This window comes from Typopeltis vanoorti, chromosome 10 (genome assembly GCF_054136105.1).
Source record: "Typopeltis vanoorti isolate ZY-2024b chromosome 10, IOZ_Tvanoo_1.0, whole genome shotgun sequence".
NCBI lineage: Eukaryota > Metazoa > Arthropoda > Arachnida > Uropygi > Thelyphonidae > Typopeltis > Typopeltis vanoorti.
In genome coordinates, this window is record NC_143558.1 from 18,908,844 (window position 1) to 18,930,286 (window position 21,443).

A 21,443-nucleotide genomic window follows, 5' to 3' on the forward strand; every position below is an offset into this window, starting at 1 on the left:
GTATGGAACATTCATAAACTTCGCCACTTCCCAAGTGAGTACAGCATTAACTGTCACCAACAGGAGGTAGAATAGTTACATCTTTAACTGACACTTCCTCTGACACAATAATCAGATCTAACACTCTTTCAACTCCTGTTCCTTCTGTCACATGCTGCTTGAGGAAGTTGTCTCGCAACAGCTCCATAAATTTAGTTTCATTCTTCTCGTGCGATTTCATAGCTGTCTAATCAATGTTCAGATAATTAAAGTCCCCCATTATGATTACTCTTTTCATCATGTTTATATGGTGATGCATTTCTTCATCACTAACAACTGATCCACCAGGTATGTAACAATACCCCACTATGTATTTAATCTTGTTAGACTCCATCTTACACTAGATAGCTTCAAACTCACTGCAACATGAAAAATTGTTACTAGTATTGCAATCATAAGTCTCAGCTCTAACTGGATTCAAGACAGTTGATATCATTAGCAGCACACAACCTGCTCTCCTATCCTGTCTATCCTTCCTGAAAATATTGTACTCTTTGCACTCGATACCAGTTAGTACTTTTGCTTCTGATAGCCAAGTCTCACTAATGCCTACAGCATGAGGTCCCAATATATTAACCTAGGCAACAAACTCTACTCCTTTGTTTCTGATACTCCTAGCATTCGTGTACATACATAATAAATTACCTGCATGCTCTTTTGCATACACTTGTCTATGATATGCATGATTATTATTATGTGACACCTCCAGGGAGTCCAAAGACTGATCGAGGGAGAGTGCGTCAACAGCATCGAACAATTGAATCCTTCCAACTACTAACCGCGCTCAAACTTGCTTAACTTTTTGCGTGCGCCATTAGTAGCCGAGGCTCTACCAATCGACCAACCTTTCTTGTCAATGATACAGTTCAATAACTTGCAGATCTTTGTTCTTATCGAGTTCCTTATTTATGCATGCATCATTACGTATGCTTGATAGGTCCAAACTGGATGAAACACATTTCCGTAATAATAACCATTCCCATCATTAACATAGTTACCTAACATTGTCACTCTTGTTCATGATTCCTTCCATCAGAATTCAGTTTTCCTGACTCTCTATGTTAGGTCTTATATCACTTAATAATTTTTCAAAAATCCTGATGCCAAATGCATAGGCCATCCCTCTTATACAAATCCAATCTTCCCTCAAACTCACTCCACACATATCCAAAAACTTGCATGCATTCCTTCTACACTGCCTATGCATCGAAGCAATATATAAAACAATGAAGTTAAGTTCCTTTTTTCAGTATTTGGTGCCTTTAGATAAGAATATATCTGAATAGTAGAAAAACAATACCACTAATGCCACTTGCAGACTATTATAAAAGTTGTATATGAAGAAAATGCATTTTTTTTTGTTGATGAACAGAGTGCGTCTAGTCTCGGATAAAGTATGCCTTGGACAAATTTCAGATTTCAACAGTTTCCCATTTTCATGTTACAGGATAAGTTTTTGTCTATTTCTTACTGGTAGTTTTTAGTATTATGTATTATTTTTGGATTGAAATTTAGTATTTAGATAAAATAATTATTTAAAATATTATGTGCAATCATGTAAGTAAGGTTTATCAATAATAAGAAAGTGAGTATGACTTTGATCTGACAATAGTCATATCAAAGCAAATAAACAGTTTCTGCTATGAATGCTTGGTAGGTTGACAGCAGAATCTAATCTTCCAATAAAAGATAAGTTCAAGTTATTTTTTCATGAGAATTCATATGACAGTGTTATTTTATGTTTACATTAAACATGCCACTAAGTGTAAGCAATTTCTGTGGTTTCCTGGAAGTCTAGGCTGTTTGTAAGGTAATAGGTTGGTAATCTCTCAGACAATATATATATATGCATGATTTTGCAAATTGGAAGGGAATAGAGTCCACAGGTAAGAAAGTCACCAGCAATAGCATCAAGATCCATTATAATTGCATGGAAGAGTGAAAAAGAATATGAGAGAGAGAGAATGAAAGAGGTAGAAGAATGGTCATAATGGGAATGCCACTCACTATTTTTGTAATGGGAGAGCAAGTGACAGTGGTGAGAATGTGTACAGAAGAAATTCAAGTGAAAGTGGAGTAAACTAAATCAGGTGAGAATTAATGAGAATGAAGAATGATGAGGATTACTTGAATAATGTGCAAGATGATGTTGGTTAGCTGAACAGACTGGAGAGTAGAAAACGATAAGTTGTGATAAAATGAAAGAAAAGTAAATAAGGAGTAATGTCAGTTTAGTATTGAAGGACATACATCCATAAGAACTTTATTCTGCTGTATGGTGACTCTCTTGTGAAGAAGAGCAAGTGTTGAAAGTCTTATTGTGTATTATGGAGAAAATTAACAATTAACATGACACCTCCAGGACTCACAGAAGGAGAACACTCTACACTATGTAGTTCACTCCACAACATATTTTTGTCTCTTAATTGCAACTGTTGTTTGGTTTATTTACCTGTTTTGCACAGCAAAAATCCTTTGTTTCCAGGAGAAAAAGCCTTCTATCTTCATATGAGACTGGATCAATCTAAAAATATTTTTAATATCCATATAAAAGTGTATAGTTGAAGCTAGAGTAGAATGAAAGAGTGGTTATGTTTATTGGCCTACAGATGACTTGTATAAATAATATATCATGAGATTTGTAAGTTCAGTCAGAAGTTGTGAGAGAGGAAAATAGGAGAGGCAGAATGGTTTACTTGTGACTCACTCTCATTTAATAGGTTGCTGAGGAGGCAAACAGTGATTGTGACCAGTACATTGGCTAGATATTTAGGAAGGAAGGATTAACAAAAGAAATTGAAGGAGAGAATGGAATTTTATGACAGAAACAAACTGAATCTGAGAGTGCATTGGAGATATTGGAGTGATTTGTTTGGTGTGTGCATCAGAGAGAGAATGCATTGAATCAGGGCAAAAGAAATCTTCTATGAATGGTATCAGTATAAGTGGTCAGAAACTCAAGGAAGAGGTGAAAGAAAGGAATAACCAGAGATAACTCAGAATTAAATACTTTGGGCTAAGAAAGAATCTAACAAATAGTGCTTCTCTGGATCTGTTACATTAGCTGTTTATGAGATAATCATAATATGAAACCTTACATAAAAAATTAAATATTTATTCATGCAAAATTTTTGCCCATGTTTCATAGGGGGATCTTTCATATGAAATGTCATTATATGTTCACTGGATATCCACAGATGCCGTATGGTCACTCCAATGCTCGGTGATGTGCCACGCCAGGCCTCGCTATGTAGTCCTGTGCTTTTGAAATGAATCCATATGAGATTTGCATATGAAATGAATCCAACAAAATTAAAATTACACATGCACACAATATTTCATTAAGGCAGCAACAGTCAGTTAATAATAGAGTCTAAAATTTGAAAATATAAAAATAAAATAAAAAAATCATAATGTCAAGAAGCACCATTTCCCATAATGGAATAAATGTAGACCTGAGATTAAAGTGATTTACTAATACCTGACAACTTTCTTTGTAAAGCTTTCCATTGGAAATTTGCTCTTGTGCAGGACTAGTTTTCTTCCAAAGATCTCTGTTTAGAGGAGATTAATTCACAATGGATTTACTCAGACAAGATATATCTTTGTCAGAATTTTCCACTTCTTTGATTTTTCCGAACATTCTAGATATTTTACCCTTCAAGATAAGGTATACTAAAAAATGGGGGGTTCAGCTATGAGAGATCCTTTTTCACTTGCAAATTATTTTATGGACCCTTTTGAGTGGTGGCATTTATGCAATATTCATCCCAGACCTACTTTCTGTCATTATGCTGTTGATACTTTGCTATTTCAACTGCTATCAGAGCTCTGTGTTTTTGATCCAAAGATTAATTCACTCCATCCAAGAAGACTTCTGATTACCATTTTTAGATGTCTTGATTCTTAATCAGCCTAATGGTGGAGGACTATCTTTCAGGAAAAACACACACACACAGGACATTACATCCATGCATAGTCTCATTATCATCCTTCTCAAAAAAAATGGTGCTATTAAAACTTTCATTTATTGTGCTCCACCCCTCTGTTGCTGTACTAAGGCTTTATTACATCAAGAACTACTACACTTTAAATCTACATTCTTTGGCTTCAATAACTTCTATATCAACAATCATTCAGTAGCTACAGGGCTGCATCTTCTTCCTCTCAAAATGAAATTAATTGTATTTCCATCCCTTATGTTAAAGGGATATCTGAACATATTATCTGTAAAATGCTCAGACCTCTTAATATTCAAGTAGCATTTCATACTGTCCACAAAATTTCCTCTTTTATCAGCCAAAGACAGGCTTTCTCCCTCAGACCTTCCATGTATCTTGTTTCCTCACAAAAAAAACAGTCTTTTAGAAGATGCTCTTTCCTCTCAACTTAATTGTTGGGGGGGGGGGGGGGCAGTATTGCATAAGAGCAGATTTCTCATTGTAAGGCTTTATATAAAAAGTTGTTAAACATTATTAAATCACTCTCTACATTTATTCTCCATATGGGGAATAAATGTAGAGATCCTTGACTTCTTGACTATGCTCTTCACTTTTTTTTTTTAAATTTGGACTCTAGTAATGATTGAGTGTTTTTGCCTCTAAAGCAGCAGTGTGACATCTAATTTTTTTCTGTTATACTTATAATTCTTTTTGGTTCTTTTCACACTGAAGATGCCTATGAATCATCATCAAAAATTTTATTCTAATAAATAGTTTTTTTTTTTTTACAGAAGATTTCTGTATTATTATTATTATTATTAGCAAATATATATCTACTTATGATCCCATTTTTAAGAAGGTACTTTGTCTGTTGAGTGTTGCCATTATAGCTTAGAGTGTAAATGTCATTTAATTGCTCAGTTGTTTATTGCAGTTTATGAAATTTCCAAATAAGTGATGTAAAAGAGTAAATATTTGTATCAACTTTTATTTTAAACTTGATAAAACTGCTTCAGTTACCTTTGAAATGTTATAAACAGTCATTATCATTACTGCTCCCATAGAAAGTGGATGCAGTAATGATAAGAGAACATCAAGAGCAATTTCATGAGGAAAACAATTGCATGGTGATTGTTTTTCATGAAGAAGTAGAAAGTTTTTTACCTTCTGTTTATTATATGTTAAAGATACCAAGAAATTTTATACTTTGTTTTAATCCTTTTTCCAAGGAAGCAAAACACTGTTTTGCATGTGAAATATATTCACGTCTAAGCTACTTGTATGTAGAGGCTAATGACTTCATGACTTCATATCACTTGTCTTAGTATGTATCCCATAATGCAAAGTACATCCCCTTTCGGATGTGTATAATGCAATGGATAATAGGAAGGGCCACTACCCAGACTGGTTTCAACCTTTATTGAGGTCTCATCAGTGGAGGACTGCTTGTATATGAGAGATATATATTGACTTTGTATTTTATAATAACCTAAAAATAATGAATTCCTTCTATAAACATAAAGACATACATAAATATACTTGGGCAGCAAGAGGATGGAAATCAATATTAGATTACTTCATATTAAATGAAAAGACATCAAAATTTTCACTAGATGTTAGAGTTCACAGAGGATATGAAATAAGCAGTGACCACTTCCTTGTTAAAATAAAATTAAGATTACCACCTAAATGGCTACAAGTAACAAGAACAGAAAGAAAAATTGAAACATTTGTTTATAAAACTAGACTATTGAATGACACAAATGTACAATGGCTATATGAACAAAGAATTAACCAGTATCTAGATAAAATAAAACAAAATGAAGAAATAGAAATAGAATGGCTTAATATAAAAACGATACTAAATGCAGCAGCAAATGAAAGCTTAGGAAAGACCAAAAAATTCAATAAAAGAAAAAAACTGAAGATCTGGGATGATACAATCAAAGAAATAATCAAAAAGAAAAAAGAAGCCTATCACAAATGGTTAAGCAGTAAAAGATTAGAAGATGAAATAGAATATAAAAGAATAAGAGCCATAGCTAAAAGAGAACTCAGAAAAAGACATAGAGAATCATGGAATAAATTTGTTTCTAATTTAGAACATGATTTATATAAAATAAGACCCAATGTATATAAGATTTTGAAACACCTAAATGCAGATACCAAAGAAAACATAAAATTAAACACTGAATTGAAATTAGAAGAATTTCTAAATTACTACACAGAACTGTGGACAGACAAATATTTTAAAAAAGACAACTGGCAAACAATTAACGAAAATGAAAAGGAAATAACTGAAGAAGAATTAGAAATCAGCCTGAAAGAAACAAGAAACGGAAAATCACCTGGAGAAGATAAGCTAGGTTCAGAACTATATAAATACGCAGGAACAAGATTCAAAGGAAGACTCTTATTATTTTTAAATAAAATTTACTCAACTGGTATCCCCCCAATAGAATGGAAAAAAGCAATTGTGATTCCTATCTTTAAGAAAGGTAATAGAGATGACCCTAGAAACTATAGAGGTATCAGTATACTAAATTCATGTTACAAAATATACAGCAGAATCTTAAATAACAAACTAATGAAATATTCTGAAAACTTTATTCTAGAGGTACAAAATGGATTTAGATAAGGACGATCATGTATAGACCCAGCCTTCTGCCTAAAATTAATAATAGAGAAAAGAAGAGAATATAATTTAGAAACACATATTGCATTTATTGACTTTGAAAAAGCATTTGACAAAGTTAAAAGAAACATATTATTTAACATATTAAAAGAAAGACAAATACCAAATAATATCCTAAAAGCTGCCACAAGTATATATGAAAATAATCAAATACAAATAAGATTAAATCACGAGCTATCATATACAAGAGAGATAAATCAAGGGGTCCGACAGGGATGTCCCCTCTCAGCAACTCTTTTTAATATCTACTTAAATGAAATAATAATAAAATGGAGTAAAAATTTACATCAAGGAATTAAACTTTCACCTACAGTTAACTTAAACACTCTCCTCTTTGCAGACGACCAAATAATAACTACAAATTCTGAAGATAACTTACAGAAAGCTATTTTAAATCTAAATGAGATATCCAAAGATTATGGTATGATAATATCAACGGAAAAATCAAAAACTATGGCCTTTAAAGGACAAGATCCAGCAAGAACTAAAATAGTATTAGATAACAAGATCTTAGAACAGGTGAATTCATTTAACTACCTAGGATGTATGATCACTTATGAAAATAAAAAAGATATATACATAAAAATTGCAAAATATTTAAAAATAACAGGAGTAATTAACTCTATATTTAAACCAAACCTAGTTCAAAAACAAACCAGGCTAAAAGTATACAATACATTAGCCCTACCGGTCTTAATGTATGGAAGCGAAATCTGGACAATAAAACAAAAAGACAAACAAAGATTAACAACAGCAGAAATGAAGTTTATGAGAAAAACTGCAAAGTATACCCTATTTGATCACAAAAGAAACAAAGATATTATGAAAGAATTAAACCAAGAACCAGTAATTGAAAAAATTAAAAAATATAAACATAAATGGATGGAACACGTTCAAAGAATGAAAACAGAAAGATTACCAAAACAAGCCTTCAAGTACAAGCCATTAGGAAAAAGAAAACCAGGATGTCCTCTTAAACGATTCAACGATGACTTCTAAGGCCGGAACAGGCCATACTAGGCCTAAATCCTTGATACGTATGATGATGATATGACTTCTGCATTACTTCAACCTTGATATCTCTCCTGGGTCTGGCTTCCACTGATGAGACATCAAAGACATCCTAAAGGGATTGTGCTTTGCATTATGGGATACATACTAAGGCTAGTGATATGAAATCATTAGCCTCTATATACAAGTTGCTCAGACGTGAATATATTTCGCACAAACATTGTTTTGCTTCTTTGGGAAACGGATTAAAACCAAGTATAAAATTTCTTGGTGTCTTTAAAGTTTTCATGAAGAAGTTATGCATCAAGCATGTATTGAGGCTTAAGTGCAGCTCAAATTTATGGTTTAATGGAATGAATAGAGCACATGGGGATGAATTAAACAATGGTTTAATAACTTCGATAATTCATCTTTTTCACAGCAATCATCGGCAATGAGGGTACTACATAAAAAACAAAAACTGTTAGCATGTCAAAAGCAATACAAGCAATGGTGAAATATTTGTGTTGCTGGAAATGTGGAAATGATTAAACTTAAATCCTGGAGTTCTAACAAATACAGTTTCTCATGTAGGTTTTTAAGAGCATCAGCTGATTCCAGAAAAAGTCTGGTGTTTGTACTTCCAGTGTTAAAGTATGAATGATGACTTTCTTTCCTTTGATTCTATGAGTGTTTTCCATTGTACATCCTGCTAGATTTGATTGACCATAATTGTGGCAGCAGATGTATTTCTTTATGTTCTTCCAGCCCATAATAGGATAACTTGCAGGTTCATAGAACTTTTTTTATTGCACCTCTGATGATATGCTTCTCAAAGAGAGAGAGAGAGAGAGAGAGAGAAAATACTGGAATCATTAAATTCATCTCTATGTGCTGTTCTCTTTTCCAGTTAGACATAAAATATAGTTGTGCATCAGGAATTTGTTCCCATAACAACGGACTAATGACATTACTTAGGTGTCATTAGATGTTTAAAGGAAGTTGATTATGAATGTTGTAACTAAGTTGGTCCCAGATTATACTGTTAGTTAACTAGTCTGGGAACTTTTTGTGGCATTTCATTAAAGATGATACTACCCTGAAATACATAAACTTTAGTTTAATATATTTTTTGTTCTGGACAACATTGTGTTTAAATTTTAACAAATTGCACACATCATTTTAAACATGAAGTGGTTACCAAATCTTTGGAATATTTAATTTCATATTTTATTTAGCAATATGAACTGCATAATTTAATGGAACAGCTGATCCAGATTGCTCAAGCACCATTAATGGAAGATGAAAATACAAAAACAGATCAGCCTCAAGCCCAGGTTTATCATATTCTCAAAGCACTGGTGAATGATGCAGGTATCTTTAGAAATATAGTGATGTGGATGGAAAAGATAGTACCATTGTGTGTAAAAGGTTTTTCTTCAGTTTCCTGGGCTGTAAGAAATGGAGCACTTCAGCTGTTTGGTAAGTATATAAAGAAGAGTAAAGGAATAATATATGAGGGTGGTCTGAAAAGTTCTCGGCCTCAACCATAGATGGCAACACTATTGGCAAGAATTTTTTTTTCTAAGTTGGTACATCTGTCATAAGCATCCATGTGAAATTGCAAGTCATTCTATCAACTAGTTTGTTTTATACAGCTGTCTGAAGCAAGAGTGTTGTCTGTATCCCTTAAAATGGATAAAATTGAGTATTGTGCAGTTACAAAATTCTTTGTAAAAGAAGGTTTAATGCCAAAAGAAATTCATTCATAGTTCATAAAAGTTTATGGGCACTCTTCTCCTTCATTTTCAACAATTAAGAAATGGGCTGCTGAGTTTAAACGTGGCCGTACCAGTCTTGAAGATGATCCATCTGAAGGAGGTCCAAAAAGTTTAACAACACCAGAAATCATTGATCGAGTGCGTGATATGGTATTGGATGACTGGCGAGTCAAAGTGTGTGAAATTGCTCAGACTATAGGCATTTCAAAAGAACGTGTAGAATACATTTTGCATAAAGAATTGCAAATGAAAAAGCTATGTGCAAGATTGGTGCCACGCTTGCTCACAGCAGATCAAAAACGCACTCGCATGAAAATCTCTGAATAGTGCTTGGAGTGATTTAACAAGAATAAAACTGATTTTGTGAATCGATTTTTACTATGGATGAGACTTGGATTCACCATTACACACCAGAATCCAAACAGCAGTGAAAACTGTGGACAGAAGCTGGTTGTTCAGTGCCAAAGAAGACAAAGTCTGTTCCATCAGCAGGAAAGGTCATGGCATCGGTGTTTTGGGATGCTAAAGGCATTTTGTTTATTAATTATCTTGAAAAGGGTAAAACAGTAACCGGGGAATATTATTCCAATCTTTTAACCAGACTAGATGAAAAAATCATGAGGGATCTGCACTATGAATTTTTGGAACATCCACCCTATTCCCCAGGTTTGGCTCCCTCTGACTTCTATCTCTTCCCAAAACTAAAACTCCTCCTTGCTGGTCAGCCTTTTTCTTCGAATCAAGAGGTGATTGCAGCTGTAGTGGGGTATTTTGCAGATCTTACTGAGAACCACTACAGGGAAGGGATAATGGCACTGGAGCATCGCTGGAATAAATGTATTAGTCTTAAAGGAGATTATGTTGAAAAATAAAAATAATTTTAAAATTATAAATTCGTTTTTTCATTGTTAGGCTGAGAAATTTTCAGACCATCCTTGTATATCCCTTTTAATTTCTCATCCACATGCATACAGCATATCTTAACAGCCAGTATTCTAAAATAAAAAGAAAGTAACAATTGTCTCCCCCAACTTTCTAATGACTCATTATCTTTCTCCATAAAAGGTATTCACATAAACAATCATCACACCACAGTCCTTCCTGACAGCATGGCATCCCTTCTACACACAGGATCACACCAAAACTATTCTCATCCCATAGTTAAGGGTACATCAGAAAAAATTGCCAAAGTTCTCTGCAGATATGATCTCTATGCCACTTTCAAACCTTTCATTCAGCTAGCCACTTTCATATGTTCTCCTACAGATCAACTGCACCCTCTTGAACATTCTGGAATGTATAAAGTTACTTGTGCCTGTAGTTTAGCGTGCTTTGGACAGATTGGTAGATCAGTTAACATATGCCTTGAAGAACACAAAAATTACATCTGCAATCATCTGTATGACAAGTCGGGATTGGCAAACTATGTGCTGGATACTCCTTCACATAGGATCAGATGGAGGAAAACATATTTGTTACATAGAAGTCGTTATAACTGAGAGACTTTTTTAGAATCAGCATCAGCTATGAAGCACTCTCCCAACTTCAGTTTTGGCTGCATTAATTTACCAAATATTTGAGAGATTATCATTTTAAGACCTGATAGCCTAACTTCTCTAAATTTTATGGTCATCCAATCCATAGAGGGCACTGTGTAAGGACATTTGTTCTGCTTTCATTATAATTATGCACTGATGATGCTAGGTGGAAAACCAGTGAAATATTAGTGAGTTTAATAAATGCATTTATCCTTTCTTGGTGTTGTTTATACCATGAGATATTATTATGAATAATCAATGACACCTAAGCATTTCTATACATATTTAAATTCTGTATGGAGAACAAATTGTATATAAAGCACATCAATTAGGTAAATGGAAACTAAAATTGTCACAAAATTCAATTGGCTAGCCTTCCTAAAGAGATATCTGGACACAAATGCCATTCCAAACTGTCTAAGATTAAGACAGAAGTTTAATTCAGCAAAAGCTAAATATATTTATATGTAGGCAAGCTTAGTGCTAATTCAAGAACAGATGGGCAACACTTGCATTGATGTGGCTAAAATCAATGCTGCTATCAACCTGATACAAGAAGAGCTTTCAGAAATACTTAATCCAGAACCAGGGCCTATTCTATTCACCATCTCTGAAAATGCTGCTAGTGCATAATTTGAAAAGGTTAAGAATCACCATCCAAAAAAAAAAAGTGCATCTCTTCAACAGTGAAGCAGTTCCTGACCATAACAATGACAAGAACATGTTGTGAATCTATTGTCGCAGGCACTCTCAGTAGATGCAGTTAATGCCCTTGGGAATATTTTACCATTGAGTCCAAAAAACTACCAGTTTTGGAAATTATGACTACATAGAACATGGTGCACCCACAGTAAGCATTCCACCTAAAGAAATATCAGCACTTAAAAAAAGTTCTCAAATCAGCTAACACCTTTTATTCCCTTATGGGGAGTAGACAAAGCTGTTTTAGCCCTATCTAACTTTTGGAAACTGAGGGGGGGGGGGGCAGTTCAACCTCCACCAGTAACCAATTAGAGATAGCTGGTCCAAGACTATCACTAATTGTGCATTGTGCTGGTGAAGAGATGCGGCTGACAAGTGCTACCATCTTGTGGTCTCTAATCCAAACACTATGTTTTACTGTCTGAAAACAGTGCGAGTTCTACAGTTGATTTTCTTGAGTTTTACGGGATGAAAAACCCAAGTTTCTGGGAGAAAGAAACCACTTGCCCATGCCAGGATCAATTAACTTGGGAACCAGTTGAAAAAAGGCTTAGTAAAAGCTACTCTAGTTGGCGACTAGAATAGAACTTGCAATGTTTTTCCTTTGGGCAGTCTAGAACTATGAATGGCACACACCACTTCCACTGAGCTACATAGATGTTTTTTTTTTTTCCACTTAAAAAGTTATATAGGAATAAACAAATTATTGTAACAAAAGCAGATAATGTAAATGCTACTATTATTATGAACCAAGCAAATTACAACAGAAAAATGAATCATCTTAAAGACATCATATCACAGACTGAGATCCTACAAAATCCCAAAACAAAAAAAAGTGTCTAAATTATTTTTTTAAAAAAAAGTTACATCTTTGCATAAAGAAATTACCAAAAAGCTTATACCTTATCATATGAAACCACCCCAGTTATGAAGGGGTCCCACAAACCTAAGATCCCTTCATCCAATAGTAGACAACACAGACAGTTCCACCTTCATATAATCTGGCCAAACATTTATCCAAATCACTTTCCTCTCTTACAGGCAACTCTCCTTATCTATTAAAAACTTAAAAACATTCAACATTACTCCTCCCCTACACACATACACACATGAATCACTAACAAAATACTCACTACTGCTGTATCCTCATTTGAGGATACAGCAGTAAAGTGTAGGAGAATCTGTGTTCCTACACTGACTGGTATGCCCTTGAATAATGTCATCTGGACTATATATATATAAAAGGTGTAGAAACAGAAATCAAAGGCCTTGCAATGGAAGGTACATATGGCAACTCCTACTTTGGTCTCCCTCCCCCAGTAACAAGAGTGATGATGTTTTACCAGGAATGAAAGTTATCTACCACCTAGTGGAAAGGGAGAAGCTGGTTGGCATTTTCCAACTACAGAAAGCATATGCTTTTATGGTGGTAGTACTTTCTTGGTTCACCAGAGATCTGCAGAAACAGGAACACTGTGGAGAGGTGGGAGAGCTGACTTGGCTGAGAGAGACCATATGATATGCATCGCTGGTTCACATTATTATAATAAGCATCATTATCACAATAACAATCCAAAATTGTTTACAAGGGACACATAAAGGGACAAAATATAAAATACATTTTATATGTGAGTTTTTTTTAATGCACTGTTAACTAAGTGGTCAGTACGAGCAGTCCTCATTCATGAGTTTTGTTATTTATTTTTTCTGCCTATTACTTTTGTGTTACAGGATAGTAGATATAAAGAAGCTAGTAAATACAAACTTAATACATGAAGCCATATATATGTATGTGTAGATTTAAGTGAATAAGTAGTAATGCTTACTTTTGTCAACATTTCAGGAGCTGTAGTATCTCGACTTTTAGGTTCCAAGAAAGTTAAAGAAGAAGATTCAGAACATAATTCTGTCAGTCCCGTTGAACTGTTTACTCATCATCCTTATCTCCATAGTTATTTGTTAAATCACTTGACTGATTCAGTTGTGCAACATAATAGAGGCCAATCCTGTCCAGAATTAATACCATTATTATCATTTTTAGCACGGTTGTGTCCTGTAAAAAGCATTGATGAGACTAAAAGGTAAAAGGAATAATACTGTTGATGATTATTTATTATTTCTAATTCAGAACTTGTGTATTCCTTGAATATGCTCTTATATGCAGCAAGTGCACATATTTGTACTTGAAATAAATTCATATTAATTGTGAGACTTATAGGTGAGCAGTTAATAAAATTACCAAAATGAAATAATAAAATTGTCTTTTAGTATTTAGGGATGACAAAACTAAAGGTATTAATGTCTTACTCTAGTACTGTATTTTAAAGTGAAGCATGTGAAATAAATCAATTTAGCAAATAAAAAGTATGAACTTAGTTCATGAAGCCATATATGGACTCTTTGTATTAAATTTTTTCTTTCTTGGGAAGGAAGAACCTTTAGCACCTGTTGAATACTTCTTTTCAGCTTTCTTTTGTCCTTGCACCTGTTCTTTTTTTGGGAATATGTTCCAATACCATATACATTCTTGCCATTCCTATGAGATCTTTCCTGAGCTGAGACCCAAGTTATAAAAACATATCAAGGGCCAGGCCATTTCATCTGAGTATGCATTTAGCACACAGGCTGATATCTCATTCTGACCTTAATACTGAATTGATATTCATGTTTTGCGACATCTCTTGAATCTCATTTTTATGAACCTCTATTTCTTTATCCAGTGTAGTGGTAACATTGTGCACCATGTTACATACACCTGATTGCTAGAACTTAGTAAAGTGAGCATTCTTTATTTGAACAGTCTCATCTATTTCTGGCACAGTGATACCATCTGCATTCACTTAAGTTATTCTTCCACATTCATTTCGTCTTTTACTTGCAGCATGGTGATAAAATTCTTTTCTAGTCTCTGCTTTATATATTTCATATCTCCTCTCACTCTTATTCTTATGATATTTCTTCTGCATATTTTTCTTATGGATCTCTTGCTTAATAGGCTGCACATTCATTTCATTCCAACCCCATTTGTTTTTCTAACTATAGGGACATATTAAGTACTGCCATATTTAAGCACCTTTTTCAAATCTTTCCATGCATTGCTGATATCCTTCCTATTCAGTAACTGATGCTATTGGACTAAAGATATCATTCTCCTGAGTTTGTCGTAATTTCAAGCTTTGTAGTTTAATAAGTAACTTGTAATAACTGGAACACCCATATTACACATATATTATGGGAATGCGCAAAAAAGCTGGAAGTGCCCTTGACTTGTTTGTTCAACAGAAGTCTGGAAACAGCAACAGTTCCAGAAAACTGGTGCTTTTTCTCAGAAGGAAAAATAGGCACCACTGTATAAGGAAGAGTCCAAGTCAGTAGTGTCCAACTGTTAGGCCAGTGTGTATATCAAATATAGAAAAGTGTTAGAGATAGGATATAAACCTGGATTGATGAGAATGGAAATCTTTCAAGAGAGCATGAATTCAGCATGGGTTTGTTAAAGGGAAGTCATGCTTTAGTAATTAGTTACATTTTATAATAGTGCTAGTGTATTGGACATAGGAGATGCTTATAACATGATATATCTGGTTGTTGATAAAGCAGTTCTTCTTTTCAGCTTTCTTTTGTCCTTGCACCTGATAAATTACTGTTGAATTTGAGCAAGATAGGGGTGATAGTCATTTGGTAGCTTGGTTACGGGGATGATTGGTTGATAGGAGCCAGTGAGTTGGAGGTGCAGTGTCCCCCCCCAAAAAAAAAAAAAAGCAAAGTGACAAGTGGGGTATCACAGGATTCTGTTCTGAGACAATTGTTGTTTAGCATATATATTAATGATATTGATCACAGCGTGAGGGAGATATTCAGTTGCTTGCTGGTTCGCTGATGATGCTAAATTAAGAGGAGCAATGTCAGGAAGTAATGATGTAGTTAGTGGTTATAAGAGGATTTGAATAGTTTTGTGCTTTGAGTTGAAGAATAGGGAAGTCATTTCATTGTTGCAAAGTGTGAAGTTATGCACTTTGGTTAAGAAAGATTAAATGAAGTTTACCATTCCATAGGAACTTAAATTCTATGGATACATTGCAAAAGTTGTAAGAGTTGCCAAGAAAACAAAAAAAAAAATCCTTTGAGCATGAATTCCTCATCCTCGCATTTTTCAAGGGTCCTTACAAGGTCCCAGCTAAGTACAGATATCATAGATACATGATTTGATAACAGAAGAAAAAAAAATTATTCTGCACAGATTTGTCTTGAAGAACATCAGGAATACATTTCACTTAAAGAACTCAACAAATCTGGTTTATCAAGCCACGCATTATCTACAAAACACAGGATTCAGTAGAACAAAACCAACGTGTTACACAACAGTTATTTTCTTCTGGAAAGACTGTGCAAGGAAAACTGTGAAGCATGCATTCACAACCCAAACCTGAACAAAAACAATTGCCTAAAACATTCTGTTTTGGGAAGTTATGCTGACTAATACTCACCATTCATGTGTTCCTTAATTTGTAATGAACTTTTTGTTTATATTTAAAAATAATTTAACTAAATTATTTTATTGTAATTTATTTTGGATATCTGTTAATGCAGATAGAGCTATTCTCCTGCAGTTGATAGTCAATGGGTTGTTCTCTTTTTTGTGTTTTCCTATAATTGTATTAACAATGTATAATTAACAAACTATAATTGTATTAAACTTAAGTGATTCCGGTAATAATATTTTATGAAGAAGAAAAAAAAGAAAAGACATTACACCACTATAAATGTACCACTGTTTCCAATCATCCATAAAAAGCCAATAGGGAACATGTTACCCTTCTTTATTAAAAAAAGTTAAGGAAGTTTCCAATCATCCGTACAAATAAAAAGCCAATAGGTAACATGTTACCCTTCTTTATTAAAAAAAGTTAAGGACTGGCAAGATCTACCAAAACAGTTAAGAAATTATCTTCTTCTTCAGGTTTATTCCCACTCAAATAGAGTCGCTGCATTGGATCAACCTCCTCCACTCAGTTCTGTTCAAGACCATTTTCTCCTCTAGTCCGATGTCTTGGAGGCCCCCCCCCCCAAGCTGTCCAGCCATCGTTGTTTAGATCTCTCCTTACTTCTTTTGCCTGATGGCTTCATCTCCAACACTATCCTTCCCACATAGCCTTTGTCTCAACATGTAACATGACCAAATCACCTCAGCCTCGATTCTCTAATCTTCCCAGATACTTCGATTACCTTCATTATTCCTCTGATCAATGAGTTTTTGATCTTGTCCAATGTTGTTGCATGACTTGCAGATCTCAGCATTCTCATTTCAGCTACATCCATTCTCTTCTTCCATCGCTTGGTCATCTGCCAGGTCTCACTGCTGTGCATCAGTGCAAGTCTTACTATCATTTTGTAGATCTTTCCTTTTAACTTGCTAGACACTTTTGTATCACACAAGATACCTGAAACCTTTTTCCAGTTATCTGCCCTGATTGAATCTTCCTATTATTGAGTTCTGAGTTCAGGTATCTATCACTTTGGGCATATGAACCTAGACACTTGTGGTATGCCTGTGCCCTACAACATTATACTTCCTTCTTCTTTGTAACAACACATGTACTCTGTTCATGTTAGAGGTTTAATGGAATATTAACAGCACTGAGAAAGGATTAAAACTAACTTTAATACTTCCAATATTTCGTTTCCGTCACAGAGACATCTTCGGGGGGTTACAAAAACTTTTTGTAACAATACACACGCAAATACAATACAAAGTGAAACTAAAGTCCTATCCAGGTGGTGCATCCTCTGTGGGCATTTGCAGGTGGCCTGGGATGTAAAGAGGGATCTCTGATAATTAAAGTTTCCCAAATTTTGGGAAGTTTAATGCATCCATATTTGTTTAAATCAGGTTGATTCCTGAGTGCAGATGCAGATTCAAAGAATAGTCTTTCTTTTTTGAATTTACTATGGTGGAGCATGGTAGTTTTTTTCCAGGAGATCCTGTGGGATGTATCCAAAACATGGTCTGCAAGACCAGATTGACCATAATTGTGTTTGCAGATGTAAGAACTGTGTTCTTCTAACCGGATGGATGCTGACCTGCCTGTTTGTCCGAAGTAGGCAAGTTTACAGGAACAAGGTACTCTATATACACCAGGCACTAAAAGAGGAGGGAGCTGGTCTTTAGTGGAGTGGATAAGAGTAGCAAGTTTATGGTGGGCTTAAAAGCTGTATGGAGGTTGTACTTTTTTAATGATCTGGCTATTTTTTCTGAAGTACCACGAATATGAGGAATGGTGATGGCATTTCTGAAGTCCTTCTGAAGAGATGGTCGGGGAATGGGGAAGGACTTGATTATTTTTTTAATTCTGTAGTCATTATAGCCATTGGAAAGGAAGGTGTTGTGTATGTATTTGAGTTTGGTTGAAAGGCAGTTTTACTGGAACAAAGATTATGGGCCCTATTGGTCAGAGTTTTAATAATGTTATATTGCTGGGAGGGGTGGTGGTGGGAGAGTTTGTGAATGTATCTGCCTGTATGAGTAGGTTTTCTATATACAGAGAAAGAAAGGTTACCATTAGGAAGGCATGTTACTAAGGTGTCTAGGAAGGGTAAACTATTGTTATTTTCCTTTTCCATCATAAACTGGATTCTTGGATGTAGACTATTGAGGTGACTGAGGAAAGAATCTAATGTGTCTTTGCCATGAGGCCAAATAGAGAACACATTATCTACATATCTTAGCCAGATAAAAGGTTTTAGAGGGGAAGAGTCAATGGCTCATTTTTCAAAATTTTCCATGTAATAAGCAAGAGGGGTGAGAGGGGGGGACCCATGGCAGTTCTCTCTATCTGTTTGTAGATTTTGTTCTTCCAAGAGAAATAACCAGAGTTGATGGCAAAGGAAAAGAGCTCTAAGATATCAAAAGGAAAAACGTTTTTTAAGAGTGTTAAGGTGTTAATTAGGGGAATATTTGTAAACAAAGAGATGATGTCAAAGCTGACCAATATATCTGTATTATTTAAAGTAAGATTTTCAATTAAGTTTTTAAAATGGGTGAAGTTTTTTTCCATAAGATGAGGTAAGACCAGTGGGGGGGGGGGTCAAAGAGTTAGCTAGCTGCTTTGATAATTTGTAGCAAGGTGCATTGGTGGCATCTACTATAGGTCTTAGGGAAGAATTAGGTTTGTGGATTTTTGGATAAACCGTATATCTGGGGGGGGGGGGGGATGAGAACAGAATGGTTTGAGTTTTTTTGTAATGTCAGGAGGCCAGGAAGAAACTTTTTTAAGTAGGTTTTTTAACTTGAGTTTTTGTGGGATTATGTTCTAGTGGTATGTAGGTAGCACGATCATAGAGAATAATATTCATTTTCCAATTATATTCTGAGGCGTTGAGAACAACAGTGGCATTACCCTTATTAGCTCTGGTGATGGCAATACTTTTTTCTTTCCATAATTTTTTGAGGGCAGAGAGTTGACTGGAAGATAAATTAACCTTAGGAGGTGAAGAATGGGAGAGAATGTTAGCTACGTTGTCTGATGTTATTGGCTGTTTCTGGAGCTAAGTGACAGATTCCACGTTCGATGTTGTACATAATATCCAATACCTGGACTTCAATAGGAGCGACGGCAAAATTGTGTCTGAGGCTTAGGGCACTAACGGCATCTTTGCTAAGTCTTTTAGAAGATAGGTTGACTACTGTATGGAGTGGTTGAACTTCAGGTAGCGGTTTAGATTTGCAAAGGTTATTGAACTTTTTGATGTGCTTATTTTTTATTTTTTGGAATTCTTTTTGAGAGGAAGCTTCTGAGATGCTAAGGAGAATAGACCAAAGTTCAGGTTCAGGATTGAGTATGGCGGAGAGCTCTGTCTGTAATGAGACAAGGGTGGCGTTTGTCATAGCAACACTGGTGCATGCACTCTGTCTTATTTTTATTGATCCTCAAACTACTGTCTTCCAGAGCCTTCATCCATTGTTCAAGTCTTCTGCTCAGACTTTGTGCAAATCATTACATCATTAGCAAACATTATCATCCAGGGTGATTCAGTTCTTACTGTCTCTGTCAGTACGTCCAAAAAGCATATCGAATAAGAAGAGGCTCAAAGCTGACCCAAGATGAAATACAAGATGAAAAGTATATACATCTTGTATAAGATGTATGATGGTAACAAAACAAGGGTGAGATCCACTGAGGCATTCTTAGTAAAAGCCAGGGTTCATCTTGGATCAGTTTTGAGTCCCTTCTTATTTGTTATGCTCTTGGATGTGTTGACAGAGACAGTAAGAACTGAATCACCCTGGATGATAATGTTTGCTAATGATGTAATGATTTGCACAAAATCTGAGCAGAAGTAAGACTTGAACAACGTTGGAAGGCTCTGGAAGACAGTGGTTTGAGGGTCAATAGAAATAAAACAGAGTACATGTGTTGTAACAAAGAATCAGGAAGTATAATGTTGCAGGGCACAGGCATGCCACATGTGTCCCACATGTACTCTATAAAAGGCTTTTTCCAAATTAATGAAGACCAAAAAAAGTTTCATGTTACTCTCCCAGTACATTTCTATGAGCTATCTTAGAGCAAAGATGGTATCAGTTGTTCCTCAACTGGGAATAAACCCAAATTTCTCTTTACTAATTGACACTAAGTCTTGCAATCTCTTCTCAGTTACCCTTTCCCATACCTTTGTGGTATATGACTCATAAGTTTAATTCCTCTGTAGTTGCTACAGGACTGGATATCATCTTTTTTCTTATATCTCTCCAGAAAAATAAAGAGAGAGTACTCTCTCCATTCCTTCTGCATTTTCTCAGTTTCAATGATTCTGTTAAAGTCATCCATTAATAGTGTTGCACCCAACTCATGTAGGCACTTCCATACTTCTACGGGGAATATATATTATCAGGTCCAACTGCCTTCCTGTTTTCATCTTTCTCAGTGCTTCCTCCACTTCCATTCTTTTTATGTTAGGAATTGGCTCCATGACCAGATCTCCTCCATCCTTTTGTATATCCCTATTTATTTTATTCATTAATTTCTCAAAATAATCTTTCCATCTATCTAACATATTCATTTCTTCATATAGAATGGTATTATCCTGGCTTGGTATATATATCTTTACTTTTCCACTCCTTCTGTCTGGCTATCCTGAGGACTCTTTTGACACCTTCTTCATTATCCAGACTTTCAGTTAAGAAACTATGATCTGGTGATATTTCTGTGGGAACATCACATCAGCAACTCAAAAAAACTACCGAGAGTAATTTTAGTGGCTGGTATTCCACCCACTGATGTTAACTCTGAACTCTTCTAGAGGATTGGTATTAGAATCACATTTCCTATTACTGATTCCCATACCTCCAACATATGTAAAAGCAGGATATCTTAACTATCCTGTTAGGTTATACCTCCCTAATTCCCTGAAATGCTTTAAATGTCAGAAATATAGGCTTTCCAAACTGCCTATCATGGCTTTACTACCTGTGCCCAATGTGACAATAAAGAACATAATAAATCGTGCTCTGACATAAAAGCTAAATGTATCAATTGTCACTAAGATCATCCATTAGCCAAACGTGCATGTGAATGCGTAAACATGTACCTTCTGAATAATGCAATATACAATTAGAAATATTTTAAAATAACATCGGTCTCTTCTATAACTGCATAATAGTTGTCACCTTTGTTAGTCCTTACTGTTTTTTCTACTGGTTTGTATGTTTACACCTCAAGAAATCCTGTGCAATTAGGATGAAACATCAGGCTCTCAA

The 21,443-nt window shown here is 34.9% G+C and overlaps 1 protein-coding gene across 4 annotated transcripts in view; it reads left to right on the forward strand.

Annotated features, from left to right (window-relative positions):
- The window catches only part of LOC150102203 (tRNA (32-2'-O)-methyltransferase regulator THADA-like), a 424,395-nt gene that overhangs the window by 217,411 nt on the left and 185,541 nt on the right, over positions 1-21,443 (forward strand). For all 4 annotated transcript variants that reach the window (XR_016548929.1, XM_090399010.1, XM_090399012.1 and 1 more), the window contains 2 exons: positions 8,904-9,147; positions 13,530-13,767. Coding sequence is in view for 3 of the 4 variants with exons in the window: in XM_090399010.1 (XP_090255136.1) it covers positions 8,904-9,147; positions 13,530-13,767 (482 nt within the window). In the remaining variant the exon portion in view is untranslated. The remainder of the gene's footprint in view (positions 1-8,903; positions 9,148-13,529; positions 13,768-21,443) is intronic.